Source organism: Pomacea canaliculata, linkage group LG12 (genome assembly GCF_003073045.1).
Source record: "Pomacea canaliculata isolate SZHN2017 linkage group LG12, ASM307304v1, whole genome shotgun sequence".
NCBI lineage: Eukaryota > Metazoa > Mollusca > Gastropoda > Architaenioglossa > Ampullariidae > Pomacea > Pomacea canaliculata.
In genome coordinates, this window is record NC_037601.1 from 10,563,683 (window position 1) to 10,590,566 (window position 26,884).

General features: G+C 41.4%; 1 protein-coding gene across 5 annotated transcripts in view; it reads right to left on the minus strand.

Annotated features, from left to right (window-relative positions):
• Positions 1-26,884, minus strand: part of LOC112576689 (valine--tRNA ligase-like) — a 109,025-nt gene that overhangs the window by 11,859 nt on the left and 70,282 nt on the right. For all 5 annotated transcript variants that reach the window (XM_025259327.1, XM_025259326.1, XM_025259329.1 and 2 more), the window contains 7 exons: positions 23,149-23,296; positions 20,317-20,444; positions 19,542-19,697; positions 14,695-14,901; positions 9,137-9,248; positions 8,412-8,584; positions 4,347-4,496 (listed from right to left, as the gene is read on the minus strand). In XM_025259327.1, the coding sequence (XP_025115112.1) occupies positions 4,347-4,496; positions 8,412-8,584; positions 9,137-9,248; positions 14,695-14,901; positions 19,542-19,697; positions 20,317-20,444; positions 23,149-23,296 (1,074 nt within the window). The remainder of the gene's footprint in view (positions 1-4,346; positions 4,497-8,411; positions 8,585-9,136; positions 9,249-14,694; positions 14,902-19,541; positions 19,698-20,316; positions 20,445-23,148; positions 23,297-26,884) is intronic.

The window sequence follows — 26,884 nt, forward strand, 5'->3', positions numbered from 1 at the left end:
GGACATAAACAGCATGAAAATGGGGCCCGACTTGACTGAACTCCAGACCACACAATTGAGGAATATTCTAAAGAATTATCAACACATACTGACCGTGATGCCAGGACAGTTTAACGGTGAAATTGAGCACCAAATTAGACTGACTTCTCCAGAGGTAGTGCGCTTAAGGCCCTATCCACTTCCTTTTGCTCTACAGCAAACCATGGAAAAGGAAGTGATTAAAATGTTACAAATGGGAGTGATTGAACCATCGTCCTCACCTTATGCATCACCAGCGTTGTTGGTCAGAAAGAAGGACGGTTCAGTACGCTTTTGTGTCGACTACCGAGCCCTAAATAAAATAACAGAGTTCGACTCAGAACCCATTCTGGATCCCGAAACGGTATATAGTCAATTGGGCCGAGCCCAATTTTTCACTAAAATAGATTTGGCCAAAGGATATTGGCAAATCAGAGTTAAAGAAGAAGATAGGCCAAAAACAGCCTTTCAAACAACCAAAGGCTTATTTCAATGGACCCGAATGCCATTTGGATTGGCTACAGCTCCTGCAACGTTTGCGAGAGCTATGAGAGCGCTCAATATGGAAAGGTTTTCAGCACATACCTTCTTTGATGATTTACTGGTTGCTAGCGAAACGTGGGAAGAGCATCTGACTCATGTAGAAGGGGTGTTAAGAACCTTAGCCCATTATCAACTCACTGTAAGGCCTTCGAAAATTCAGATGGGATTTCGGAGCTTGGAATTCTTAGGACACATAGTGGGGGAGGGGCATCTGCGTCCCAGTCCTGATAAAGTACAGAAAATTCTAAGACTTCCTACTCCTAGCAGTAAGAAGCAAGTGAGAGCACTCTTAGGTCTGATCAGCTACTACCGACGCTATGTTCCAAACTTTGCTACGGTGGTTGCACCCATTACAGAGTTGACAAAAGGAAACAGCCCAAAACATATTCAATGGTCGAATGAATGTGTCCAAGCATTAACTCACATCCAAACCGTTCTGTCATCCCAACCCATACTAGCGCTGCCCAAGTTTGACAAGCCGTTCATAGTTCAAACTGACGCGAGTGGGGTGGGATTAGGAGCAGTACTCTTGCAGGAATACGGAGGAGATCGTTTTCCAGTGGCCTACGTCAGCCACAAACTGACAGGTCCTGAAACACGATACAGCACCATAGAACGAGAGTGCCTGGCAATAATATGGGGAATTTCGAAACTCTCTCGTTATCTTTACGGAAGAAAGTTCATTTTACAGACAGATCACAAACCCCTTGTGTTTTTAAAAACATCTGTATATCATAATTCTCGAATTATGAGGTGGATGCTAGCTCTTCAAGAGTTTCAGTTTTCAGTTGAGACGATTAAGGGAACAGAGAATCTTCTCGCTGACAATCTATCCCGGGTCGAGTGGGACCAATTTATCCCGTAGAAGTAAAAGAAAGAAAAACTGTTAAATTGAGTTTTCCGTTTTTTTTTTCAGGAGGGGAGGAATGTAACGGACAAGTACTTAGTAGAGGGGGTTAGGAGGGAAGATCGACAACCGTGGTTGATCTGATTTAGCGTAGTGGGCTGGAAGTTGTTTGCCCTTGAGCAAATGACGTAAACTGGGACGTCAAAATAAGGTGACGTAAAAGATAGAGGAAAATAACGTTGAGAAATAACGGTGAGCAGAGAGCAGACGGCGGAACCGAAGTGAGAGCTGGTGGATTTTTCTTGGGACTTTCTCGCAACTGCTGCGACAGCGGGAAAAAAGTATTACGGGAAGTAATACCGTGGGTAAACTACAGGTGGATGTACTTCACAGGTCGTGAGTCACTGTAGTCCGTGTTCGCACCGTGGGGGAGCTCTGTGGCTTGGGCATCCCGCAGTACAGTGAAGTACTGGCGTGAGCGAGAAAAACAACGGTCCCAGAACGGAATATGTATTACTGGAAGTAATACCGTGGTTAAACTACAGGTGGATGTACTTCACTGGTCGTGAGTCACTGTAGTCCGTGTCCGCACCGTGGGGGAGCTGGAAGGGACAGTTCTTAACAGCCGGAGAGTAAGCGCCGGTGGAGGAAAGGTTTCCTCCCGGCCTTCAGCTGATCTAACATCATCCGGCCAAACATCTAGGAGGCGGCCGCATGCGCAAGACCGAGACGTCTGCTTGTAAACTGTGGTACCGTAAAAACTATTTATTTTCAATAATAAATAGACTTCGTGGAAAGAAGATCAGTGGGACTGATTAGAATAGAGGACTTGGGAGGGTCTCAGAGACTTTAATATAAAAGGTTAATGTTTCATCAAGAACGAACATTTTGTTTTATTCTTCATCAGTGACAATATTTTATGAGAGTCGATTTCATTGTTAACTTTAATAGTACGTGGGATGAATGATAACATATTGGTAATATATCTTGTGTGGCGAATGAAGGAGTGAATCTATCAGTGTGGATATTTTGCCTTTGTTTCATTTGACATTGTATTTGAATTGAATAATTATTCGTGCCTCTAAGAGAGTACGCCCACCCTCAAGCGATCAGGATATTTTGGTTTGTGGAAAGAATGCGCGTGTCTGCGGACGGTCCGTGACACCTCTTCGAAGGCATCGCAGATCGCGAGTGATTGTTGCAGGAAGCATCTGTCATCTGTCTTCCACATGACGCTTCCCATTTGTATAGAAGGCGATCTTACCTTCGTCACGGGCTCTTTGTGAACAATCCACCTGTTGCCTGGTCAGATCATTTGCCACTCATTCCCTCTGTCTCAGAGGGATTTCCTTCCAATAAGACACATTTTGTCTGACCATCTTTGAAACCTCACGATCAGAGGCCTAGGACATAAATCATCCCAAGTTCTGTCATCGTTGTGCCATGAGCTCATTCAGAAGTCCAACCACCTTTTCGGCACACACAGCATAATCTTCCTGACTGGTGTCATACAAGCCAAAGATTTTAACATTATTTCAATGTAATACTGCTTCCGGCGGCCCGGTGGCGCAACGGTTAGCGCTGTTAGCGCCTGTCACCAATACAGTGAAGGTTGGCTGCCCTGAGTTCATTTCTCGTCTCGGGCATGCTGTTCTTTCTCTGCACGTGGCATCTGTTTACAGGGCTGGCCTGCTCTCCGCCAAGGACGGTCCCAAGCCCGGCTGAAAAAGGAGGAGGGTTGGGCGTGGGGCCAGCACCCCCACCCCGTAAAAACAAATCCTTGCTACTAAAACATCGACAACAGGTAAGACTGTCGTCGATGGCCTATGCCCCAGGAGGGGTGAAAGGGCCTAAAAAAAAAAAAAAAAAAAAAAATACTGCTTCCAAGCTGTCGATTTCACCTTCAGTTTCCTCCTGTCTTTTCTCGCTGTTCATTTTCCACTTCCACAGCAACAATACGATTTTTATTCTCTATTTTTTGCTCTTATAGAGACTATTAATAAGTTGCGCACTTACTGGTTGCGTAGCCTGAAATTGCTCAGAAATCTGATGGGTAATGGTTTCTCCAACATTCCAAATCTGATTGTCAATGGTCGACACCAAATTTAGTTGAGCAAGTTCTAGTTGAGAAAGAGAACTGGTAAAAGAAGAAATAGTGCTTGCCAAACTTTCAGGAGTAGGTTCCCATGACACTTCACAAACGTTCCCAGTGTTAGGTGTGGTGAGGCATGTAGGGTTTGCCGTGACTGCAACTAGGTCTACTTTCTAACTGATTACATTTTGATCCAGTGAGTCAGTCGCTTGGCACATCGTGACATCAACTAGACCAGGGTTCATTTCAACATCTCCAGAACACATTAAAAGACTGGCTATGATCATGGCCAGCAGGATGATACATCTTGCACGGGCAGTTTGAACTTCGCCCTGTAAGGGTGTGGCTGCATTGACCATATAAAATGACACAAAAACTTTGATTTTCCACTGGCCTTTTCACTAGCATAATGTTTGGTTTAAGAATTGTTGTATAGCTGTCGTAGTTATCAAAGAAAATGATGTTGTGCTACTGTAACTATGAGTAAAACATACAGTTGTGATACATGTGTGTTGTTATATCCAAGTGACCTACTTTGGAAGACAGTGTTTTGGGTTAGGTATTTGACCCTCTTCTAATCTAGATGCCAGTGACTCAGAATGTAAGGATAGTAACCTATAATCTTTTCAGAGATATATTGTTGCTAAAAACAAGAGACAGACAAAAGGATTAGTCAGCAAAATGGTTTGGGAGCAATGACTGTTAGAACCTGTGAATAAAGCATACACATTCCAAGACTGAGTTGTGTCTTGAGATAATATTACATGTGTCTTTTCCCTGGAGGTATTCCCACTAGCTAAATTTGCATCAAACCTATAAATAATCATAATACTTATGACAGCTGACCTTTTCTTGCAGCTTTGTTGTGACAGAAAGATGACCTTTTCCTGTGCTCTGCAGTTTGCTTAATTTGGCTGCCACTTTCTCTTTGGAAAAAAGAATCTTGTTATGTTTAAGAGAAAGACGCTTCAGTTCTTTGGAGTAGTCCACTTGTTTCTGTTTACAAAAGGAGTCCACCATTAGTATATGGAAAGTTTTTACCATTTTAACTTACCCTAATTATTTAAGTGACTTTGGCATTAATACTAGTTTAGAATCTTGACCTTGATTTTTAAAAGAAGAAAAAGTCCTGGCTTCATAATAATACTTTGTGTGCATTAATAGTATCCGTTCCTTTCCTTTGACAACACTTGGTTATATAACCATTTATTTTTGAATAAATTAATACCTAGGTATCATATATCTGGCATTCAACAACTGCAAATAAGTCTGTTTATGATATTTTGACAGATTTATAAGGCTACTTTGGGAGACTACCCCAAGGACTTTATTCTCAATATATATATAGTCGCACAAATTAAACATCATAGACACAGAAAATGCCTCCCACCCTCTTTATGCAGAGTTCATATATAAATATCACAAAATATTGACTAATGGACAATATGTACTGAAAATATTGTATGAGTAAAGATGAAAATTTTGTAGTACTAATGAAATGGAATATTTTGGGGTTTTTTTTTAGTACTTGTGATGTTGGAAAACCAAACATTGGCATTAACTGGTTAGTTGGCTTTTTTCTGGCCTTGATGCATTTTTCAGTTTAGTCCTTAATGTGTTCTTTTGACACATAACTGTTGTGTATAAGTGTGTCCAGAAGGTTTGGTTGGGAGGTGGTGTTGATGCAAGATAGGGGCTTGTAAGGATTTTGCAGTGATTACATATGTGGGGAGGGGTAGGTAATTGCTTAGTTTGTAGTGCAGGCCAATGGCCTTAAAAATGTTTTCTCTTTTAAAGCAGGATTTTTCATATTCACAGAAATCAATTTTCACCAGTCTTGTTTAAAACTGAATCACGTTGACAGTGGTTCTAAAACAGGTAATAACTTTCACAGATGTTCACACTCTTGCTGAAGTTGGTTGTGTTTTTGCCATGCCAGCAACTAAGGTTATATCATGGTGACATAAAGTAATCTTATGTTTAAAAGTTTACGGGAAAATCCCCTGAGAGATATAAACGCAAAATCCTCATCAATAAAAGCTAACACAAAAAGCAAGAATAATGTAATAAAGTGAGCAAAGTGTAAAAAAGAGTGCTGTGGTCCAAAACTATCAGAACATAAAAAGCTTGAATGTTATGATGGAGCCCTATTCTTCTTAAAAATGTCAACATAGCTGCTATTAAGATGGACTTAAACAAGGAAAATGAAGAGTCTGCTGCAAAAAACTGCTGGCAGATACTCTGGAGTTCTGGACAATTAATTAAAACATGTAACAAAACTAAAATTTCCTTGACACCATGGACAAACTGGTGATGATTCACCTCGTAAAGGATGTGATTGCGTGGCAAAGGTGCGTCCTAGTCTTAGACTTGTAAGAACTCTCTCCTACTCCCTAGGGCTGCATGAAGGGAGGCAGTCTGAAAGACAGGGAAGAGTGGCATGTAACTTATTCTGGCCTAGAGTGTCCCAGTGGTGATGCCACAGGGACTGAACATAGACCCAGAATATAGGTTTACAGTCTGATGATTTCTGCAAATGTAATTTTCCAGGAGACTGACATGCAGCCCTGGCAGCCTGGTCTGCTTAAACATTGCCTGAGACACCAGCATAGCCAGGAGCCCAAATAAAAACAATGTCCTTATTACGATGAATGAGTGGTGCATGAATTGTATGAAACTGGACCATGAGAGGGTGGTCAAAATCATTGGAGAGCTTAGAGGGCAGAAAGAGAGTCTGAAAAAATATAAAAAATTGTGCTCCAAAGAGTGGTGAACATGCTACAAGGCTAGCAAGATGGCGTGAAGTTCCGCAGTGAAAATTGAACAGCCCTCTACCAGTCAGACTGAAGCAGCCTGTTGGTGTTGGCAGGACGGAACTGATGGTGCAGCGACTGGGAAACCACTTGGGACTTTGGAGCCATCTGTAAAGATGCAACACAATTCAGGGTAGTCAGGGTTTAGGGTTAGTTCATGAAAATGTTGGAGAAAGATGAGATCCCTAGTGTCCCCCTTTTTAAAAGCTGTAAGATCAAGATGAATCTCTGGAACAGGAAGGGTCCAAGGAGGAGCGGGTAGTAGAGGGAGAGGCTCTACCTATTGAATATCTTGCTGCTTGTAGGTGAGGTGCTACACAGATTGATAGTGGCTTTTGTTCCTTGGTATGAATGGCATACAGGGCAGCTCGCTGAGGTCCGAAAACACCACGGTATGCAGGGTTTCCAGGATGAGCTTTTAAACAACAGACATAGGATAGCAAGAGTTTCAGACAACAGATGCCTAGCATCTCTTTTCTCTCTTGATATTATAGCACTGAAGGAGACTCTTCTCCTACCTTCTACCCCCTTTTTTTTCCTTCAAAGGCTTTTGAGTTTTACATCAGGATACACAGACTGACGTCACTTGAGCTGGGACTGCTCTTCTCATTCGCTCCCACCTTTTGTTTAATCAGATGCCACTTTCCACTCCTCTTCAAGCTGCTGCTGCCCAGGTTACCCTGGACAAGACTATCACTATTTTCTGTGTCTATCTTCCTCCTTCTGCTCGGATATCCCGACAGGACCTTGAGGGTCTTTTGACCCAACTTCCTGCTCCCGTCCTTCTTTTGGGGGACTTAAAAGGGTAGCACCCCTTGTGGGGCAGGACCTTGACTGACACCAGAGGAGAGTTGTTGGGATCATTTTTTTAAGGAAAGTGATCTCAGCCTTATGAACGACGGTTTTAACTCCTTTTGACGTCCATATAGTAGCACAGTATCAGCAATTTATTTATCAATGGTCAGTCCAGTCCTGTTATTAGATTTTAACTGGGCTGTACATGATAACCTGTGCAGCAGCAATCACTTTCATATAATTTTACAATTTTTAATTAGTCTGGAGTGGGACGAGAATCTTTATGATGGCAAGTGGAATCTGACTAAGGCAGATTGGCCTGCCTTTCAGACCCTCTGCTCCATAAGCCTCCTCCGAAGTTCTAGTTTTAATTTTGAGGTAAAAGACCTTGGAAATAATAAGGAATACACTCTGGCGTTCCAAGTATAAATAGCAGATTGAGCCCAGCCACAGCCTTCTAGCAAAGCTAGGGCAATACACGACCAGCTGGTTGATCGGTGTGGGCCACACCAACCTAATGTCTATGAGAAGTCCAGGCCAAAGAGGTGTGGTATGATGGGCCGCCACCTACCAGGGACCTTAACCTCCAGGATCCTATCCCACGGCAAACACAGGGGGCCCAAAGGAGGCCACAGAGAAAAAATGACATCAAAAGAAAGGTATGATGGGAAACAAGAAGACAGGAGAATGACCAGTGTAGGGAGAAGATAGGAAAGATAAAACTCTAGTATGACAGGGAGATGTTTGTTTAGAAGAAGAATATAGAAGCAAGGGCCAGGTAAGGAAGAAAAAGGAAAAGCCAAAGAAAAATAGGTGCTTAGTCATCCAGCCAGAGAAAAGCTGGGTGTTAAGCCCAGAGTAAGAAGCTGGGCCCATGGGGGCACATCAAAAGGAAATGAAATCAGAAAAACTTAGCAGACAGACATTTAAAAAATTAGAACTAATAAAAATTCCACTTGGGAACTTTTCTCCTTTTCAGTGAAATCAAAAAGAGGAATGCTAGGGTTTTTAGGATCTGCAACTTACTTCTTTTAGCACATGATTGGAGAGGACTTTTACTAGGTCTTTGGAAAGTTTCATATTTTTTTTCCTTGGACCACTTCCTAAAAAAGGAAAATCTGATTTTTATTGAAATTTGAATGTGTTCCCATGAATTCAAATCTCTATTAAGTCATGAACGGATTCTGATTTATGCAGGGTCATTCACCTTTCTATATGAATAGAAGAATACAGGTTTTTTAAATATAGTTCATGTAGGTAAGAAGTACTTAAAAGTTTATACATAATTACAAAAATTAAATACCTGCAGATGAACCAGAAGGTGAACCTTTTCAGTAATAACAATAGCTTCACAATCAACAGAGCAGGAAAATGGGCCTGTAATATGGACAGGGTCTGCTCTAGTTAATCGTTTGATCACCCTGATGCACCCTTTAAGGTTTGCTTGTAAGTGCTGATCTGCTACAATTAAATCCACTGAAACAGAAGAGGAAAAATTTCAGCTTAAAATTAAAGAAAGTCATTCAGTTTAATAGGATTAATAAGCGGTATATTTCCTTGCCCTTTGTAAAATTAATAACCAAGCATTTGTGTTTTAAGGCATGCCAGCAACTTGACGACCTGGTCCACTCAAACATTGCCTGGGATACTAGCATGGCCAGTAGCCTTGGTTGGTTGGTTGGTTGTGACCAGCAACTGAGGCTGTATCATGGCAACATAAAATAAACTTATTTTCAAAAGTTTAGGGGCTAGTTCCCCAAGTGACATTAACGCAAAATCTTAATAAAAGCCAAACCTAAAAGCAAGAGTATTGTAAAAAAGTGAGTAAAGTGTAAAAAGAAGGGTTCAAGAAAAAATCAAATCCCAAAACTATCAGAACATAAAAAAACTTAACCTGCCTAATAAGTTGTATGACAAGATGCTAGAGTAAAAATATTACTAACAGAAATAGTATTAAGTTTCAATAAAGAGCCTACAAAAATTTGGCACAAAACAAAGACAGCACTGAAAATCCATACATGTACCTACCTGGGATAGCTGACTTTAGATCATGACAGGCATGGCGCTTTGAAAGAATGCGGTTGCAGATGTTTTGCACTAGAGCCATTGTGTTCTCTGCTGTTTCATCTCTCCAGGGATACTGCATTCGATATAAGTATATGTTTATGTATATTATGGATTAAACCTATTTATTCATCAACAAATCAAAAACTAGTTTCCCACTACTCAAGGTGCCACTAAAATAATAAAGGTTATTATCTACTATTATTAACATTTGGTACTTATACTTACATGTTTAAAATATTCTAGAATAATACAAAATGTCCATTATTAAAACAAAACTGTGAATTAAAATTAAAACTTTAAATCTGATGGAATTTGTGTTTAATGCCGTGCCAGCGACCAAGGCCAGATCACAGAAACAAAAAGTAATCTTACCTTAAAAAGTTTAGGGACAAAAACCCTCACGTGATATAGCCATAACATTCTTAGAAAAAAAAACAATGCAAGAAGTAAACAGTAACGTAAAAGAGTGGGTAAAGTGTACAAAGGAGTGCTGTGGCCCAAAAAGGCCGCCAAGAAACCAAAAAGAACAAAGAGACAACAGTCATCAGGAAATAAAAATCTTAAATCTGATGGCAGAGTCCTATCCTCCTTAAAAATGTAAAGACTTCTGCTAATGAGATTGACCTTATTCCGACGAATGAGAGTAGCAAGAATTTTGTGAAGTTGACCACAGGAGGGTGGTCAAATGACTGGACAGAAGAACTTGGAGGGCAGATAGGGAACCTGAAATTATCAAAATTTTGTGCTCCGAAGAGCAGTGAACATGCTGTGCTGCAAGGCTAACAAAATGGCATGAAATGAAAACAGAGCAGTCATCTGCCAGTCGGGCTGAAGCCGCCCGTTGCAGTTGGCAGGATGGAACTGCTACCTCAGTGACAAGACCACCATTTGGGACTTTGGAGCCATCTCATGTCCGTCTGGATAGGCACAGAGGCTGACAGTCGTCTTGAAATGACTGCCGGGTAGGAAATGGAGCTTACAGCAAAAGATACACATTGAAGAACAATCAACTGCAGCATGGCCAGTAGTTTGCTGCAGTGAAAGCAGTGGGCTTGGGACTTGCAAAAGCTAGTCCCATGATCATAACGCGGACAGCAGTTGAAGCAGCACAACAGTGAAGGTATAAAAGAGAGACATTTTGACCTGCAAATATCCGACCTCAATGAAGTCAAGTATTTTGGGCAAACAGAAATTAGAAAAAGTGTTTAGGTTGAGATATATTTCCTGTCCTTCTTCAGGATGACTCTCTGTTCCGCTGAATCCCCCCTGGAATGCCAGTTCTGACTTAATATCAAGCTCTGACATCCCGGCAACAAATGACCCCCTTTGAAGAGTTAAGGGATTGGTGTTACTTTTATAGGTCAGTCAGCAGACTGTTTTTTATCCCATTGGCGAAGAGCTTCACTTGCCTTCTAATTTGTGTACTGAACAAGAAATTGTTCAGAGAGCAAATGTTTAATAAAAGAGAAGTTAGAGGACATGTTTTTAAAACCTTTAGCGATAGCGAAAGGAGAGAGGGATGAGAGTGGCTGGGGCGCTCTCTCTGCACCCTTCACAACAGGCCCCCTTATACATTTTTTTTACAATCTCTCACATCTCATCCTCACTATCAGAAGATTCATCCTTTTGTATGCTTTTCCCCAGGTTAGATTTTGTTTTCGCCATAATGAAAGGAATATAGTTTGTTTCTTATGTTCCCCACCCACCACAGACTCCAACAAGGCAATGCGACTGAGTGGTACCACTTAAGGCATTTCCACCAGGGATACAAAAGGAATATACTCTGGCCTTCCAGGTATAAAGACCACATTGACCCTAGCCACAGCCTTCTAGCAAAGCTGGGGCAGTACACAACCAGCTGGTTGATTGGTGTGGGCCACATTCCAGGTCAAAGAGGTGTGTTGGTATGAAGGGCCATCCATACAAGCAAGAAAGGTATTATAAGAAATTATAATTATTAATCACATGATTTCATAATTCTATGTAATTAGTTGTTAAAAATAGTTTTTTAGCTTAAGCATATCATTATATATGCAGCACAGCTGCAGAATTTGCATGGTCTTACTATCACCAAAAAAATCAGTAGAGGCATGTAACGATTCGCGATTCAGGCAAATCTAATTAGATTCATATTATTTTTAATTCTCCTTGATGTCAGGGGAGGGAAGTCGCGCGGAGGCCGCGTCAATTCTAATTCTTTTTACGTCATGGATGAAGTGACGTAAGTAAGCTCGACACAGCGTAACTAGGACGACAGTAGTCAATGAAGGGAGAAGCCATGCCTGAACATTGGACTCATGATTGGTCGGCACAGTCTCCAAGAAAGACTGTGAACAGGTCGTCCTAGTTACCTGGTCGCGAAGGACCTGATTGGTCGAGAGCTCGGAAGAGAACGAGTTAACTTAGGAGATCTAAGGTTTCTCGAGACAGTCAAGACCAAGCAGTGAGAGAGTAAACATTGTGTGTTAACTGCCTTAAACGTTATATCCAACGTTCTTCAGTGGGAGATCATCATTTGTATTCCGAGTTGTGGTGTAGCTATTAATTCCACTGGAATATATCAGCTTCGCCGATACAAGTGATGTGGTTTTAATGTGTCTTTTAGACTCGCGAACTTCGTGAAAATATTCGTTGGATATAACCTGCTGGTCCAGTCGGTCATCTCGCCAGCCCGTCTGATAACCGTAGGAGGGGGTTGGCGCTGAGGGAGTAGTGTTCTTTTATTTTGTTTCATCCACATCTCATCGCTAATTAATTTCATAAACATTAAATGTGTTAATCGTTGGCCGGACCTTTTTGCTGAAAAAGGTGAAAGAGTGCGGCGAGCGTGGTTTACATGCAGATGTTTACACGCGCTCGCAGACACATTCAACACACTCTTTCGTAAAACGTTACAAGGCATGTGTTTTTATATAAATGAACAGTTCTGCATTACTGTTGTGGTCAGGGAATGACTGTGCACCACTGATCTTGAACTGCTGTCCATTTCCCTCCGTCCTTACTACCCCTGGAATTTCCTCAGCTGTTTTACATGCTTGTGTATATACACCCACATGCCAATGCAAAGAATGGCACTCACCCAGACATGATGCACAAGCTAGACACCATTTGCCCGATGCTCCCACGTATATCCTTGGGGACTTTAATCATTGCTGGCTTACAAGAAACTCAAAAACTATGAGCAATATGTATCCTGCTCAGCCACACAGGAACTCTATTCTTGACCTTTGTTATGGCACTGTCCCTGCTGCTTATATCTCTTGGAGTGTTAGTATCATAACCGCATTCTCCTGGCGCCGGTGTATGACAGTGTGTTGGCAATTTACACTGGTGGTAAAGACAGTTAAATGCTGAACTGAAGAGAATACCACCCACCTGCAGGGGTGATTTGAGTGCACAGAACGGCAGGTCTTTTATAATTCCAGTGACAGTGTGGATGACTTGGCTGATGTTGTGCATTTGTACATCACTTTTTGTGTTGACACAGTCATACCCTCCAAGGAAAATGTCATCTTTCCTAATAATAAGCCATGGGTAACGAAGGAACTAAAATCTGTATTGAACAATAAGAAGCAAATGTTTTATACAGGACCTGCACATGACAGAAAAGTAGCGAACAGGGAGGTGCATGATGTCATTCGGGGGGCAAAGAAAAAATACAAAGATAAAGTTGAGTTGTAGTTCAGTAGTGGCGACCTCAGGGCAGCTTGGCATGGTATTAAGAACATGTCCTCTGTCAGTTGCAAGGAAAACGCTCTTAAAAAACCAGTGGCACTTGATGAGTGTGGTCTTCTCAATGTGCTTAATTCTTTTTATACCCACTTTAAGAAACATGACTTCTCTCATGAGGTTTCCACACTAAAACAATCTCTGGTCTCTGAGCATGAATTAGTCATTGCTCAGTCCTCTGTCAAAGGTCTCGTACGGTGAGTAAATGTTAACAAGGTTCCAGGTCCAAACAGGATCTGTGGACCCACCCTTCATTACTGTGCCAAACTTAGTGGAGTTTTACATCTATTTCAGCTGTTGTAGATTCCAGTCACATTCTTGATATTTGGAAACTTTCGCACATTGTACCTGTCTCTAAAATCCTTTGGCCCAGTCAACCTAACCACTTCTGACCAGTCACTCTTACGTCTATCATGAAATCACTTGAGAAAATTGTAAGAAGCGAGATTATGACTGCTGTTGACCGACATCTTGACCCGCAGCAGTTTGTCTACAAAGATGGAAGAGGTGTCCATGATGATAAGCTGTTTATATTAAATACTCAGTACAAATATCTGGAGAAACCCAGAGCTCATGTCAGGCTTCCCTTTGCTGACTTTCCTTCTGCTTTTAACACTGTGTAACCTCACTTGTTGGTGGAGAGTCTAGCTTCATACTCCATCTGTCTCACCATTTCTCTGGATCCTAACAAACAGGCAACAGAGAGTTTTTGTTAACGGTCTTCTCGCAGATCCTGTTATTACCTGTACAGGTTCTCCTAAAGGCTAGTGTTGATCTCCACTATTGTTCATACTGTGTACTAACAGTTGTAGAAGCACTACAGATAGGAGCTTCCTTGTAAAATTTGCTGATGACACTGCCATGCTGTCACTATATGATAGAGAACACGATCATAGCAGTGCTCTTCCTGCGCTGGTATGACAACACTTTCTTGTCTCGAATACCTCAAAGACTTAAGGAAATGATTTTCGACTTTCGGATGTACAAGCTAAAGGCAGCCATCAGTATTATCCATGATGATGCCACTGAGGTAGTCAACTCTTACAAATATCTAGGTACTATGTTTGATAAGCTTAAATGGGACATCAACACCGACATGATCCTCCGTAAGAGCCAAGAACGTTTGTACCTCCTTCGGAGACTCAGATCTTTCTTTGTCAGCTCCGTCATCCTCACTTGGTTCTATCAGTCCTTTGCTGAAAGTCTCATCACTTTTTCTTTCATCTTTTGGTTCCACAGCTTCTCCCTAGGGAACAAGAACAGTCTTGTCTCCCTTGCTAATATTTCTTCCAAGATCACTGGAACCAGGCAGAGGGATTGGGCAGCTTTTTGTCATCAGCAAATCCTCAGGAAGGCATCACACATCCTTTCTATTTCTGATCATGTGTTGGCATGCGAGTTTTTGCTCTTGCAGTCTGGCTGTAGGCACACTATGCCTGCATGCAGAACCCTTCGTCACTGCAACTCACTCATTCCACGTGCCATTCACTTTATAAACTCTACTGACTGTGATCTTGTACTAGCCTAAGGTAGTCAGGGGTCACCCGCTGTATCTGCTGTTGTTAGGTATATGTGTGTGTGTGAGAGAGAATGTGTGTGTGAAAGACACTACTTCAACACATACATTTATATTATCTTTTATATCATGTATATTTATATATTATTGCTAGTATGAGCACTATTTTGAATTGCCCCTGGGGCTCAATACAGTTGTATTATATTGATTCTAAACATTTCTGCTACCCATAAGTTGCTGGCAATAAAAGTACAAAAGCCATCTTTATGGTTACCTCTTCTGAAAGAGGATAAGAAGCAATGCACACACTTTCAGGCCAGTTAATTCCTTTCATAGGCAGTCTCTGGTACAGCTCCTCTGCAAGAAATGGCATAAATGGTGCCATTGCACGCAAAAAAGTGTGCATTATCAGGTACAGAATATGACGAACAGTCTGGTGTAGCTCCAAATCATCTTGCTGGAATATCCCTTTACAGCTCTCCTGTTTGAAAAAAAATTCAGATGTATTATATTGTGTAATATTGTACAATCTACGTAGTAAAATGGAGGCATGTCATGTAGTTAGCATCTCATGACTTAATGGGAAGTAAGTGGATAATTTAGAAAGCATCTTACAAAAATTCGTTAATTTGTGAATTGCCAGGGGCTTGAACATGTACAGTTTTATTTGTGCAGTTTCCTCTGGTTCTTAAAAACTGCTACTATAACAAAATAAATGCACACTTTTAGCCCCAGAATAATCCGAAATGTTGTTCATTAACTCTTTCTTTGATGTTGGTTGCTGGTAATCTTGTGATTGGTGTACTACTATAACGTAGTACACTATTTTCAGCACTTGTTGATTCACAGAGTACTTTGTCACTGGATAATTAATTAACAGACAGGTTTTAGAGACTCAAATTTACAAGTTAGTTTTATACTGCCTAAATCTATTCACATCTGCAAAAAACAACACGATGAATAACCTCGTTGTGACAAAATAGGAAATTCCTCCGACCTGGTTTTATTTTACAAAAGGTATAATACAGTTCACTATTTACGTAACTCAAGTTTATCACAGCAAATCACAAGAGAAATGGTCCACACAAGGATTTTTATCCTGGTGGGAGGGGTAGGAAGGTCAGCAGGTGGCGTCAATTTTGAAATTGACTTGCTGCAAAATGGGGTGACCGGTAACTGCGTAACAGGAAAAGTAGGTAGAAAATAGGTTAGGGACTAAGAATTTGTTTGTGTTTTACACCGTGCCAAAAACTAATGCTATATCATGGCGAGAAATGGTAATGTTGCATAAAAAAGGCTGAGATACACGATGTCCCATGTGATATAATAGAATCCTTAACAACAAAAGCCAACACAGGAACAAAATTACAAAACTGTAAGTAATATGTAAAACAGGAGTGCTGTGGCCCAAAAAGAAACCAACAAACCAGAACCTGAAACCAAAATCTAACAAAACATAAAAACCTTAAATCTTATGGTAAAGCCCAATCCTCTTTAAAAATGAAAAAGTAGCAGCAAACGGGATGTTCCTAAGCAAGAAAAACAAAGAGCCTGCTGTAAAAAAAAAAAAACTGCTGGCAGATACTTGTAACGATTCGCGATTCAGGCGAATCTAGTTAGATTCATTTTTATTTTTAATTCTCCTTGATGTCAGGGGAGGGAAGTCGCGCGGAGGCTGCGTCAGTTCTAATTCTTTTTACGTCATGGATGGAATGACGTAAATGAGCTTAGCACAGTGTAACTAGGGCGACGGTAGGCAATGGAGAGCCATGTAGTACTCATGATTGGTTGACACAGTCTCCAAGAAAGACTGTTAGGAGGTCGTCCTAGTTACCTGGTCGCTAGGGGTGCCTGATTGGTCAGGAGGAGAAAAAGAACGAGTTAACTTAGGAGATCTAACGTTTCTCTGGACAGTCGGGACCAAGCAGTTGGAGAGTACAGAGCTCCGTGGAGTGTGAGCAGTGTGTGGTCAACTGCCTGCAACGGATATCCAACGTACTTCAGTGGAAGATTACCATTTGTATTCCAAGTTGTGGTGTAGCAATTAATCCCACTGGAATACATCAGCTTCGCCGAGACAAGTGGTGTGGCTTTAATGTGGCTTTTAGATTCACGAACTTCGTGAAACAATTCGTCGGATATAACCTGCTGGTCCAGTCAGTCATCTCACCAGCCCGTCTGAGAAACCTTAGGAGGAGGTTGACGCTGGGGAGTAGCGTTCTTTTATTTTGTTTCATCCACATCTCATCGTTAATTAATTTCATAAACATTAAATGTGTTAATCGTTGGCCGGACCTTTTTGTTGAAAAAGGTGAAAGAGTGCTGCGAGCGTGGTTTACATGCAGATGTTTACACGCGCTCGCAGACACATTCTACACACTCTTTCGTAAAACGTTACAATACTCCAGAGACCAGAGTAAGAAATTAAAACATGCACAACAGTAAACGTTCCCTGACGCCAAGGACAAACTGGTGGTTTCACCTTGTAAGAGGTGCGACTGCATGGCTTAGGTGTGTCCTAACTGTAATCTAGTGAAAACTACCTCATCCCAATGCGCAGGATGGCAAGGAGTCGGTCAGTCAGAAAGACAGGGAAGGGTGGTGTATAGGTCGTTCGATCCAGAGTTGCCATGGGAACTCAACAATTTACCAGGAGACTGGCAAGTGGTTTTGGCAGCCTGGTCTGCACGGACATTTCCAGGAATGCCAGCACGGCCAGGGACACAAATGAAAACGTCCTTCTTGTGACGAAAGCTGGTTGTGTTTTATGCTGTGCCAGCAACTAAGGCTATATCACGGCGACATAAAGTAATCTTATTTAAAGGGATACTCAAGGCTTGTGATAAGGCTCTGGCGACGGTCAAACGTTTCAAAAATATATTTAGTTACAATTACAGAGCACGAGTGCAATACAGGAGAAATAAAGGATTCATTTCTCACTTAATTACCACTTATTAGCACTATTTCGGTTGCCGATGTTTATAAAAATTGAAAAAATCCCGTGAAATCGACTGTTATGTCCTTCCGCCAAGTAACCACGATAGCTTCCCCAGATAGTCAAACAGACATATGTGACATATCAGTCTCCTTGTGACGTCACACACACAGGAAGTGTCTGTGGTCGTTGCGAAGATTTGACGTCATCTTTTTATTTGTATGACAGCCTCTGTTTGTAAGGCTTGTAAGGCTCTGTCTTTCGGAAACTGACGAAAAGAAAATTTTGAATCTTTTCCATCTTTTCGTGGCAATCGGGTGCAGCACATTCTCGAGGCATGGTTCTCACTATGGAAACCACACGTCATAGGGTCACGTGACGGAGAACGAGACTTTGTGGAAGCAAAAAAAGAGTCCCATGTAATTTCTCTTATTAAACACAGCATTCTACTAAAATCCTTCAACATTTTCCACATGATGTCAGGGACCAGTTTATTAGGGACAGGAGGTTGTTGCCCCTGTCTTTCGTTTTGTTAGAGATTGTTGCCCTTGCCTTGTATTTAAGAGAGTGTTGATTGCGTCGCGGTTTCACGTCAGAACCCGACGTCATTTTATGACGTAATTTTAGTCTGAAGGCAAGTGAAAAAATATTTGGAAGAGAGCAGACGGCTGTGAGCAGGGAAGAAAGGCGGACGTAAAGTGTGTGTGGTGTTCGCTTGGGATATTGTGTGTGTGTCGATCCCTGCAAGTTTATCTGTGGTGCCAGCCTTGGATCATGTGTTGATCCCCCCGGAGTATATTTGTGGTGCCGGCCTGGGATCATGTGTTGATCCCCCGGAGTATATTTGTGGTGCCGGGAGTATATGTGTGGTGCCGGGAGTATATTTGTGGTGCCAGCTTTGGTTCATTTGTTGAACCCCTAAATTCGTGCAGTGGAGTGTCGAGAACACCATAAGACGGTACACGGACTGTGTGTATGTGTGTGTTGAACGTTATTGAGCACACGAACAGTGCAGATTGAAACGGACTTTGTATATATTTCGTTAATATCGATTGCGTTAAAGTTTTTGTTGCCCTCGACAAATCTTTGTGTTATATGGTTGAAAGAACACGCAAGGGAACGCGTGCGTGTTGTGAGAGAAAGAGATTTAAAACTAGCGCGTTTCTGACAATGAACACATATAAATAGACGAGATTCAAATTTATCCTACTCTTTATGCGATTCTAAGCAGTTTTATTTTGCCTTTAGAATCCCTTTAAAAAGCTTACGGACAAATCACCCTAGCGATACAACCACAAAATCTTAATAAAAACCAACATAAGCAAGAACAAAGCAAAAAAGTGAGTAAAGTAAGAAAAAAAGGATGTGGCCCAAAAGGCCACCAACAAATCAAAAACCCCAAAATATTTAAAACAAACCAAAAAAACCAAAAGACAACAGTTATCATGAAATAAAAAAGCTTAAACCTTATGACAGAGCCTTATCCTTCTTAAAAATGTAAAAATAGCTGTGGAAGGTACAGACTTAAACAAGGTTAACAACAAAGCTGTTGTAAAAAACTGCTGGCAGATACTCTGGAGTTCAGGACAAGTAATTAAAACATGTACTACACTAAAATTTCCTCGACGCCATGGACATATTGAGGTGGTTCACCTCATAAGAGGTGTAATTGAGTGGCAAAGGTGTATACTAAACATTGCCACAGTGGCATTACGACAGGGACTGAATGTAGGCCAAGAAGATAAATTTACAGTCTAATGACACCAGGAAGTAATTTGTCAGGAGACTGACACGCACCTTTGGGGACCAGGCACCGCTGGAACATTGCCTGGGATACCAGCATGGCCAGGAAACCCTGATGAAACCAATGTGCTTGTTGCAATGAATGAGTGGTGCATGAATTTCATGAAGTTAGACCACAAGAGGGTGGTCAAAAAAGTGCGCATCTGAAAACTGTATTCAACACCAATACTGCAACCAAGAAAACGACACTATGACGGCACTTTTTTGCCAATCCTGTGTTTGCTGGGCAGAAACATTTTAACAAGTTTTGACAGTAAAGATACACGTATTCAGAGCTTTCTCAATATTTGCCATGGCAGGGCAATTGGCAATACTGTAATAAAGAAATTTTAGTTATTTGATGCCAAAATATAATATATCACTGCAAACTTTTACGAACTTACCAGATATATGTCACAAAAGTAGGTAAGCCAAAAAGTGTGGAGTGAACTTATAGCTTTTTGAAGATCATGAGAGATGAAGGATGCATTGCACAGTGCAACAAGCTCACTCAAGCGACTAAGAATCCAGAGGTCAACTGTGTCTTCTTTACCACTCAACTGCACATATTAATGTTATGGTTTATTCAGTGACACATTACAGATGAATGTCAGAAGAAACAAAAAAGCTGGAGGTAAATAATAAAAAAAGCAATTTAAAATAAGGACGGCTAGCCTATTTTATTAATAAGCACTTCTGATGGAAGTTGTCTCCTTTGTTATGGCCAGCAGTAACAAAGTGTGGAGATGTGTTACACTACAACCAGTTCATTGATTTGCATTCAAAATGCTTCACACAATCAGCAGGATTTAATTAATATGCATTTGTCCTACTGACTTACAGGCCCTACAATAATTTTTTTTAATTTACTGGCTTCACGTCTAATGATTCAGTATGCCATTATTATTATAAAATTTTATTGTGTACTTATTTTTTTTAAATATTGTAATATAATAAATATATAAACATGAGAAATATTTAGCCATCAAGGTATTCAGTTAAATGTATATGACTCCACAGGGTATGGTGTAATGATGAGCAGAGAAACAGAAAACAGAAAGCATTTTAAACCTTACTTGAAACAGGAATCAATAAAAGTCTGAAAAGTTAGAGCTCAAAACAAATTGCTTTATCTGGAATGACCTGAAAAAAGTTGAACTTTAAGTGAATTAAAAATACCTTGAATTGTTGAAGTGGCACAAAATCTGCACCCAAATGTTGCTGCACAAAACGAAAAGCTTGCCAGATCTTGTTGCAGAAAAAACGGTTGACTTTCATATGCTCCACACTGACTCTAATCTCATCCACTGTGAAAAAAGGATCAAGTCTGGCAATAGTTATTCTAAACAATTTACCTTTAAAGGTTCATTGAAGAGCAACTTTCTTTTTATTTAAATAACAGGACTACTTTAGTGACCTCAAAAGAGGCCTCTCCCAAAACTACTGAAAATTCGTAGAGAAACTGAAACCTTACAGTACAAATTAGCTGCTTGCAACAAACGCAGTGAGCAGTCATTTCATTCTATTTATCCCTAGTACCAGCTGATAACCAGAGGTTGACAAAGCTCGCCACGTAGGCATGTCAAGCAGCAGTAAGCAAAGTCTACAGGGTATGGCCAGATAATTCTTTTAATAATAATAATATGTGTACTTGTATCTCACAGCATCAAGACCAAGATAAGTCACACTCTGTGCTGACTAGTAATGATAAATGAACATTAGGTAGCAGATAATGGACAGTGAGATCCATGTAGGCACACTGAACATCATAAAGATGAAGTACAAGAGTAGAACATACTGCAATGGATAAAGGTATGAAGGATATTGGTACTATAAATGGTGTAGAGATGGAATAGTTACATAATGGTTCACATGACAGACAATATTGAAAAAGGACTTAAGAATAGTAATTCAGGGATAGTACTTAGTGAACAGATATGTTTTCAGATAACCTTTAAATGAAGCCTTGGAATCAGAGTGGCAAATGTGATGTGGTCTTCCACAGCTTAGAACACAAGAGGGAGAATTTCCTTTAAAACATGTGACTGTCTTTGAGGGAGAAATGGATAGTGGGAGTCTGATGAGGAGCAAAGATTTTCACCAGGAGCATGGACAGACAAGATTTCAGTAAAGTCAAGAGGGGAGGAACTATCAAAGAATCCATAGCAGAGACTTGAGAGCTTGTAGTCTATTCTAGTTTTAATTGGTAGACAGTGAAGAAAGTGGTGTGATGTTCAGATTTGCAAGTCCTGAAAATGAGACTAGCTGCTGAGTTCTGGACTTTTTGAAGCTTGTGAATGAGGGACTGTGGACAGCTGAAGCTACAAAAGGAACATCAGCATCGCCTACCCGAATAGATACAGGTAGTGTTTGTGTTTAATGCCATGCCAGCAACTAGGGATATATCACAGCAACAAGTAGTTTTAACTTTAAAAGTTTAGGGATAAATCTTCCCAAGTCATATAACCATAACATTCTTTCAAAAGCAAACATAATAAGTAAACAAAATGTAAAAGAGTGGATAAAGCGTAAAAAAGGGATGGTGAAGCCGAAAAAGGCCACCAACATACCAAAAATCTAAAGAAAACTATCAGGACATAAAATTTCTTAAATTTGATGATAAAGTCCTATCCTCCTAAAAAATGTAAAGATTGCAGCCAATGGGACGGATCTAAACAAGGAAAACAAAGAGTTATCTGCAAAAAACTGCCAACGGATAGTGTGTAGCTCAGGACAGACAATCAAAATGTGTAACACATTAAAATTTCCCCTACACCAGGGACAAACAGGAGGTGGTTCACTCATAAGAGGTGTCCCTGCACGGCATAGGTGTGTCCTAACTTTAATCTTGCAAGAACCACCTCCTCCCACCTCACAGGAAGGCACAAAGGTAGGTGGTCGGTAAGACAGGGAAGAGTGGCACATAATTTGTTTTGGCCCAGAGTGTCCCAGTGGCATTGCCATAAGGACTGACCATAGGCCGAGAAGAAAGGTTTACAGTCTGATGAAACAAGGGACTGTAATTTGCCAGGGGACTGGCATGCAGCCTTGGCAGCCTGGTCTGCTTGGACATTGCCTGGGATACCAGCATGGCCATGAGCCCAACTTAATACACTGTCCTTGTTTCGCTGAATGAGTGCTGCATGAATTTTATGAATCTGGACTACAAGAGGGTGGTCAAAATCATTGAAAAGGAGAGCTTGGAGGGCAGAAAGAGAGTCTGAAATAATCAAAATGTTGTGCTCTGAAGAGTGTTGAACATGCTGCAAGACAAGCAAGATGGCATGAAGTTCCACTGTGAAAATAGAACATCCATCCACCAGTCGGACTGAACCAGTCCGTTGCGTTTGGGAGGACGGAACTGCTGCCGCAGCCTTCTAGCAAATCTAGGGCAATACACAACCAGCCAGTTGATTGGTGTGGGCCACACCAACCTCCCGTCTAGGACAAGTCCAGGCCAAAGAGGTGTGTTGGTATGATGGGCTGCAACCCACCAGGGACCTCAACTTCCAGGATCCCATCCTCCCCCGACACGAGTCGCCCTGCACGGCAAACGCAGGAGGCCTAAAGAAGGCCATAAAGAAAAAGAGACATCCAAAGAAAGGCATGGTAGGAAAACAAAAGACTGGAGAAAGACCTGTGTAGACAGAAGAAAGGAAGGATAAAACTGAAGTTTGAGAGTTTAAGAAGTTTAATGTTTGATTAGAAAATGAATATAGATGAAAGGGCCAGGTAAGGGAGAAAAAGGAAAAGCATACGAAAAAGGGGTGGGCCAACTTAGTCACACAGCCTGAGGGAGGCTGGGTGTTCACCCCCAGCACGAGAAGCCGGGTCCACAGGGACCTCAGAATAAGAAGCGGGGCCCATGGGGGAAAGCTAAGAATGAAAACAATAATTTTCTTTAAATGAAGGATGCATAGTGACTGTTCATTTAAGTCTTAGTTTCCTGGGATTTTATCATCCAGGTGGCACGAATGAGCAAATGTCGAAACATGCAATCACAGAACTTACCTTTAAAATCATGAGAACATAGAGTAAATCTCAAAGCATCTGCGCCACATTCTGGAATCCCATCATTCATGTACTTGCTCTGTTTATCACAGGAAGTTTCTACCTTCATCTTATTTTGTAGCATGCTACCTTGCTTCTTTCTCAGCTCCTTCAATGACAGACAGGAAAATTTATCCATCCTAATCTCTAATCTCAGATGGTTTGTTGCATACAAAACAAAACAAAACAAATAAAACAAGTCTGGCAAGTAACACATATAATAAATAGTTTACGGTTTTAAACTGCATCTAAGTTCTAGAGTGATCCACTTGAACTTAACTTGCTCTAAACATCTGATTGGATTCTACTAGCCACCCCTAAAAAAACAATCGCCACTAAGTGTCTTCAAAAATGGACGCACTCTTCATCTCTTTGATGTAGCTGTGATTCTCAAAACCTAACATCTAAATAATAAGAAAAACATCATTCAAACTTTAGAATGAGCATGAAAAGGGTTAATATTTTCTTCCAAACACATTAATGGTATCATAGGATTTTTAATATTTAAAATGCCTTAAGAAACTACAAGCAGCCACAATTAACCTGACTTTTCCCTGACATTTCCAGTGCCAATTTCATTGCCAACAGACACAACTATGTTTTAAAATAAATAAAAATTATAAGTTCAAAACTGTTTCACATTAATAATCTTAAAGCTTTAATCCTGCATATTATACATGTCTTGCCAACACCTCTCTAGCCACAAACTTCTACTCTATTCCTCTTATTTAAAAGATATAAAGCAAGCATTTTCTCAAGTAAAAAAATTGTAACAGTGGAGAAAGGATATTCTGACAACAAATGACTAAAAACACCACTTGAAGAATCCTACAGACAGCAGCTCATAGTTAAAAGAACCAATTTGAATGAAAGTACCAATGTAGTTAGGAGAAGTAGGAAACCAAGCCAATAGTTTGTGTTTTATGCCATGCTGGGAACTACGGCTATATTACAGTGAGAGAGAGTCACATTCTGAAATGCTGAGAAAAAAAATCTTGGTGATATAAGAATATACCCAGCAAACACACCAAGACAGGCCCAAGCTTGGGGTTTCACTGGGCTTCATTGCCACCTTGGTTGTAATATTGGCTTGAGATGGAAAGTAAAAAAAATGGACCCAGACAGGCCAATACTTGCTAATCCTGGTCATATATCATAAATCCTGGTAGCAACCTTATTGGCCCAATATTGATTCAATATTAGTCCAATCCTCTCCTGTGGGACCCCGGGGTATGCTTGCCTAGCGAGCGTTGTAAGAATAGGGTCCCTGCCATTCAGCCAGTCATGTCATAAGAGGCGACTAAGGTGGACAAAAATCAATGGAGAAGAGATTGAGGAAGTTGACAGTTTCACCTATCTTGGGTCCAAAATGTCAAACATTGGGGATGTGGAGGTGGAGATTCGAGCCTGACTGGCGAAAGTCAGCCAGGCCTTCGCCTCACTCAGGAGCACATGGAAGGCAAAAAACATCAGTCAGAAGATCAAGCTGAAAATCTTCAAGTCAAATGTGATCAGCACCCTCCATTACGGATCAGAATCATGGGAAGATGACCAAAACCATCAGTAACAACCTTGACATCTTCCAAAACAGATGCCTCAGGCACATACTTAACATCTTTTGGCCAAATACCATCACCAACGAAGAACTCCATCGAAGAACTGAAACCGAGCCCATCACAACGCAGGTTCAATGAAGGCGTTGGCAATGGATTGGACATGTGCTCTGCCAGCAGACAACAGACCTCTCCAGTCGCCCTACAATGGACTCCAGACAGCCGAAGAAAACAAGGCCGCCCAAAGGAAACTTGGAGAAGAATAGTGGAAAGGGAGATGAATGGAAAGGGCTGGACATGGGGTCACCTAGTGCGGGTTTCCTTATGCCTTATGTGCAACCTGATGCACGAAGAGGGATAGATAGATAGATGCAATAAGCTGCTTTAATTATTAATGGCCTGCTATGGATGAAAAACAGCAAGGTAGGCAGGGTTTCCAGGAAAAGCTTTCAATGAGACGTAGGATAGCATGAGTTTCAGATAGCTAAAAGAAACTGGGGGCTCACCAGCTGCTGTGTACAATCTTTGTACAAGAGAGGTGCAAAATACTACCAAACAGATGCAGAGCCCATCATGATGAATGGAATCAAGAATTCTGAGATAGGCTTCTTAAGCAGATCCAGTGTAGAAAATATGTTTCTACTTTTGTGGCATTTTGTGTAGTTAGGGGATTTAGTGTGTTAGTCGGGTGGGGGTAAGGTTGTTTCAATGATTAAAGCAGTGAACTGGTCAAGCTGGCGGCATATCGGCCCGACTGGCGCGCCAAATGTCTGGCCGCCCTATTCAATACCAGTGGCCAGTCGAAGCTAACGACAACACCTGACGTAAGCGGCCGCGAGTCAACCATGGCCAGGGGGAGACCACCGGGTAACAGCCCGACCCCTCTTGTCCAGCTGAAGGTCGGGGACCGCCTGAGGCGAGCAACGCCCCTTACACCTGCGTCCAGACCCTTGCTACACCTCCAAGGCCAACGGGAGGAAGTTACGCCCACCGGAAGAAAGGAACCAAGTCTGGCGAGGGGCAGAGAACGTCACTTCTCCGGGTAGCGAGCTGGTGAGCGGCCGCTGAGAGTCCGTCTTAGGGATCATCGAAGACGTTAAGTCCACGTGGGGACTGAAACTGTGAATTGGGAATTTTTGGTATTGATGAACTGTGAACTGAAACTAGTGACTTGTGAACAGTGAGCAGTGGAATTATTGTCGTGAGAAACTAACAAGAAGAACACCAGAGAGATAAGTTTTAAGATATACTTGTAGCCATTCTTTTATGTAGATATTTTTTATGTGTGTACCTTTTCTTTGATTATATCCTTTGTCATATTGAAGTTCGGTATTTTGAGGAGTATTTTGGAGTGAGCGTGTGGACGCATGCTGGACGGGTGCATGCGAGTGGAAATTAATCATCGCGCACAGGACCCACACGTGGCAGTCCATTACACACAGTCTAGCTTTGAGCAGACTGGGACATGATTCAGACAAAGTAGGACTGTGCGGTCCATCCCCTCAACTTACATGGCCAACTACTTGAAGAATATCCAAGACTTTCTGACATGAGAGGCACATGAGAACCCCAAGAAATGTTACGTCCTGGACTACTTTGAGTACCTCGCCATTGACAGAGATAGATGGGTTTGGAAACATACCTTGCAGTTTATAAAGTTATATAATGAATGCATACTGACTTCATCGAAAAAAAATCTGAAGCCATTTTCCTGTCACCCACTTTTGCACACTGTTTACACACAGTGGAAGACAGCGTTCAAGACACAGTAGGGAGGGGGGGGGGGAATTGGTGTTTTACGCGGAAGACACAGTAGGGACTGGCCTCAGATGCAGAAAGTGTCATCTACATAAAAGGTCACCAAAGCTGCACAGTCAGTTTTAAGATAATAAATCTATTTTAATGTTGATGAGAGTAGGTGATAGTATGCTGAGCTGGGGGATGCCCATTTCCTGTGTCTAAGGATCAGACAGGATAGACCCTATGCCAACTTGGAAGAGGCAGTGAGATACAAAGTTCTTGATGAGACATGGCATACCCATGACCATAACGCCGACAGTTGAAACAGCACAAATGTGAAGGTACGAACAGAGAGACTTTGATCCACAAATATCCAACACAATGAAGTCAGGTATTTTGGGCAA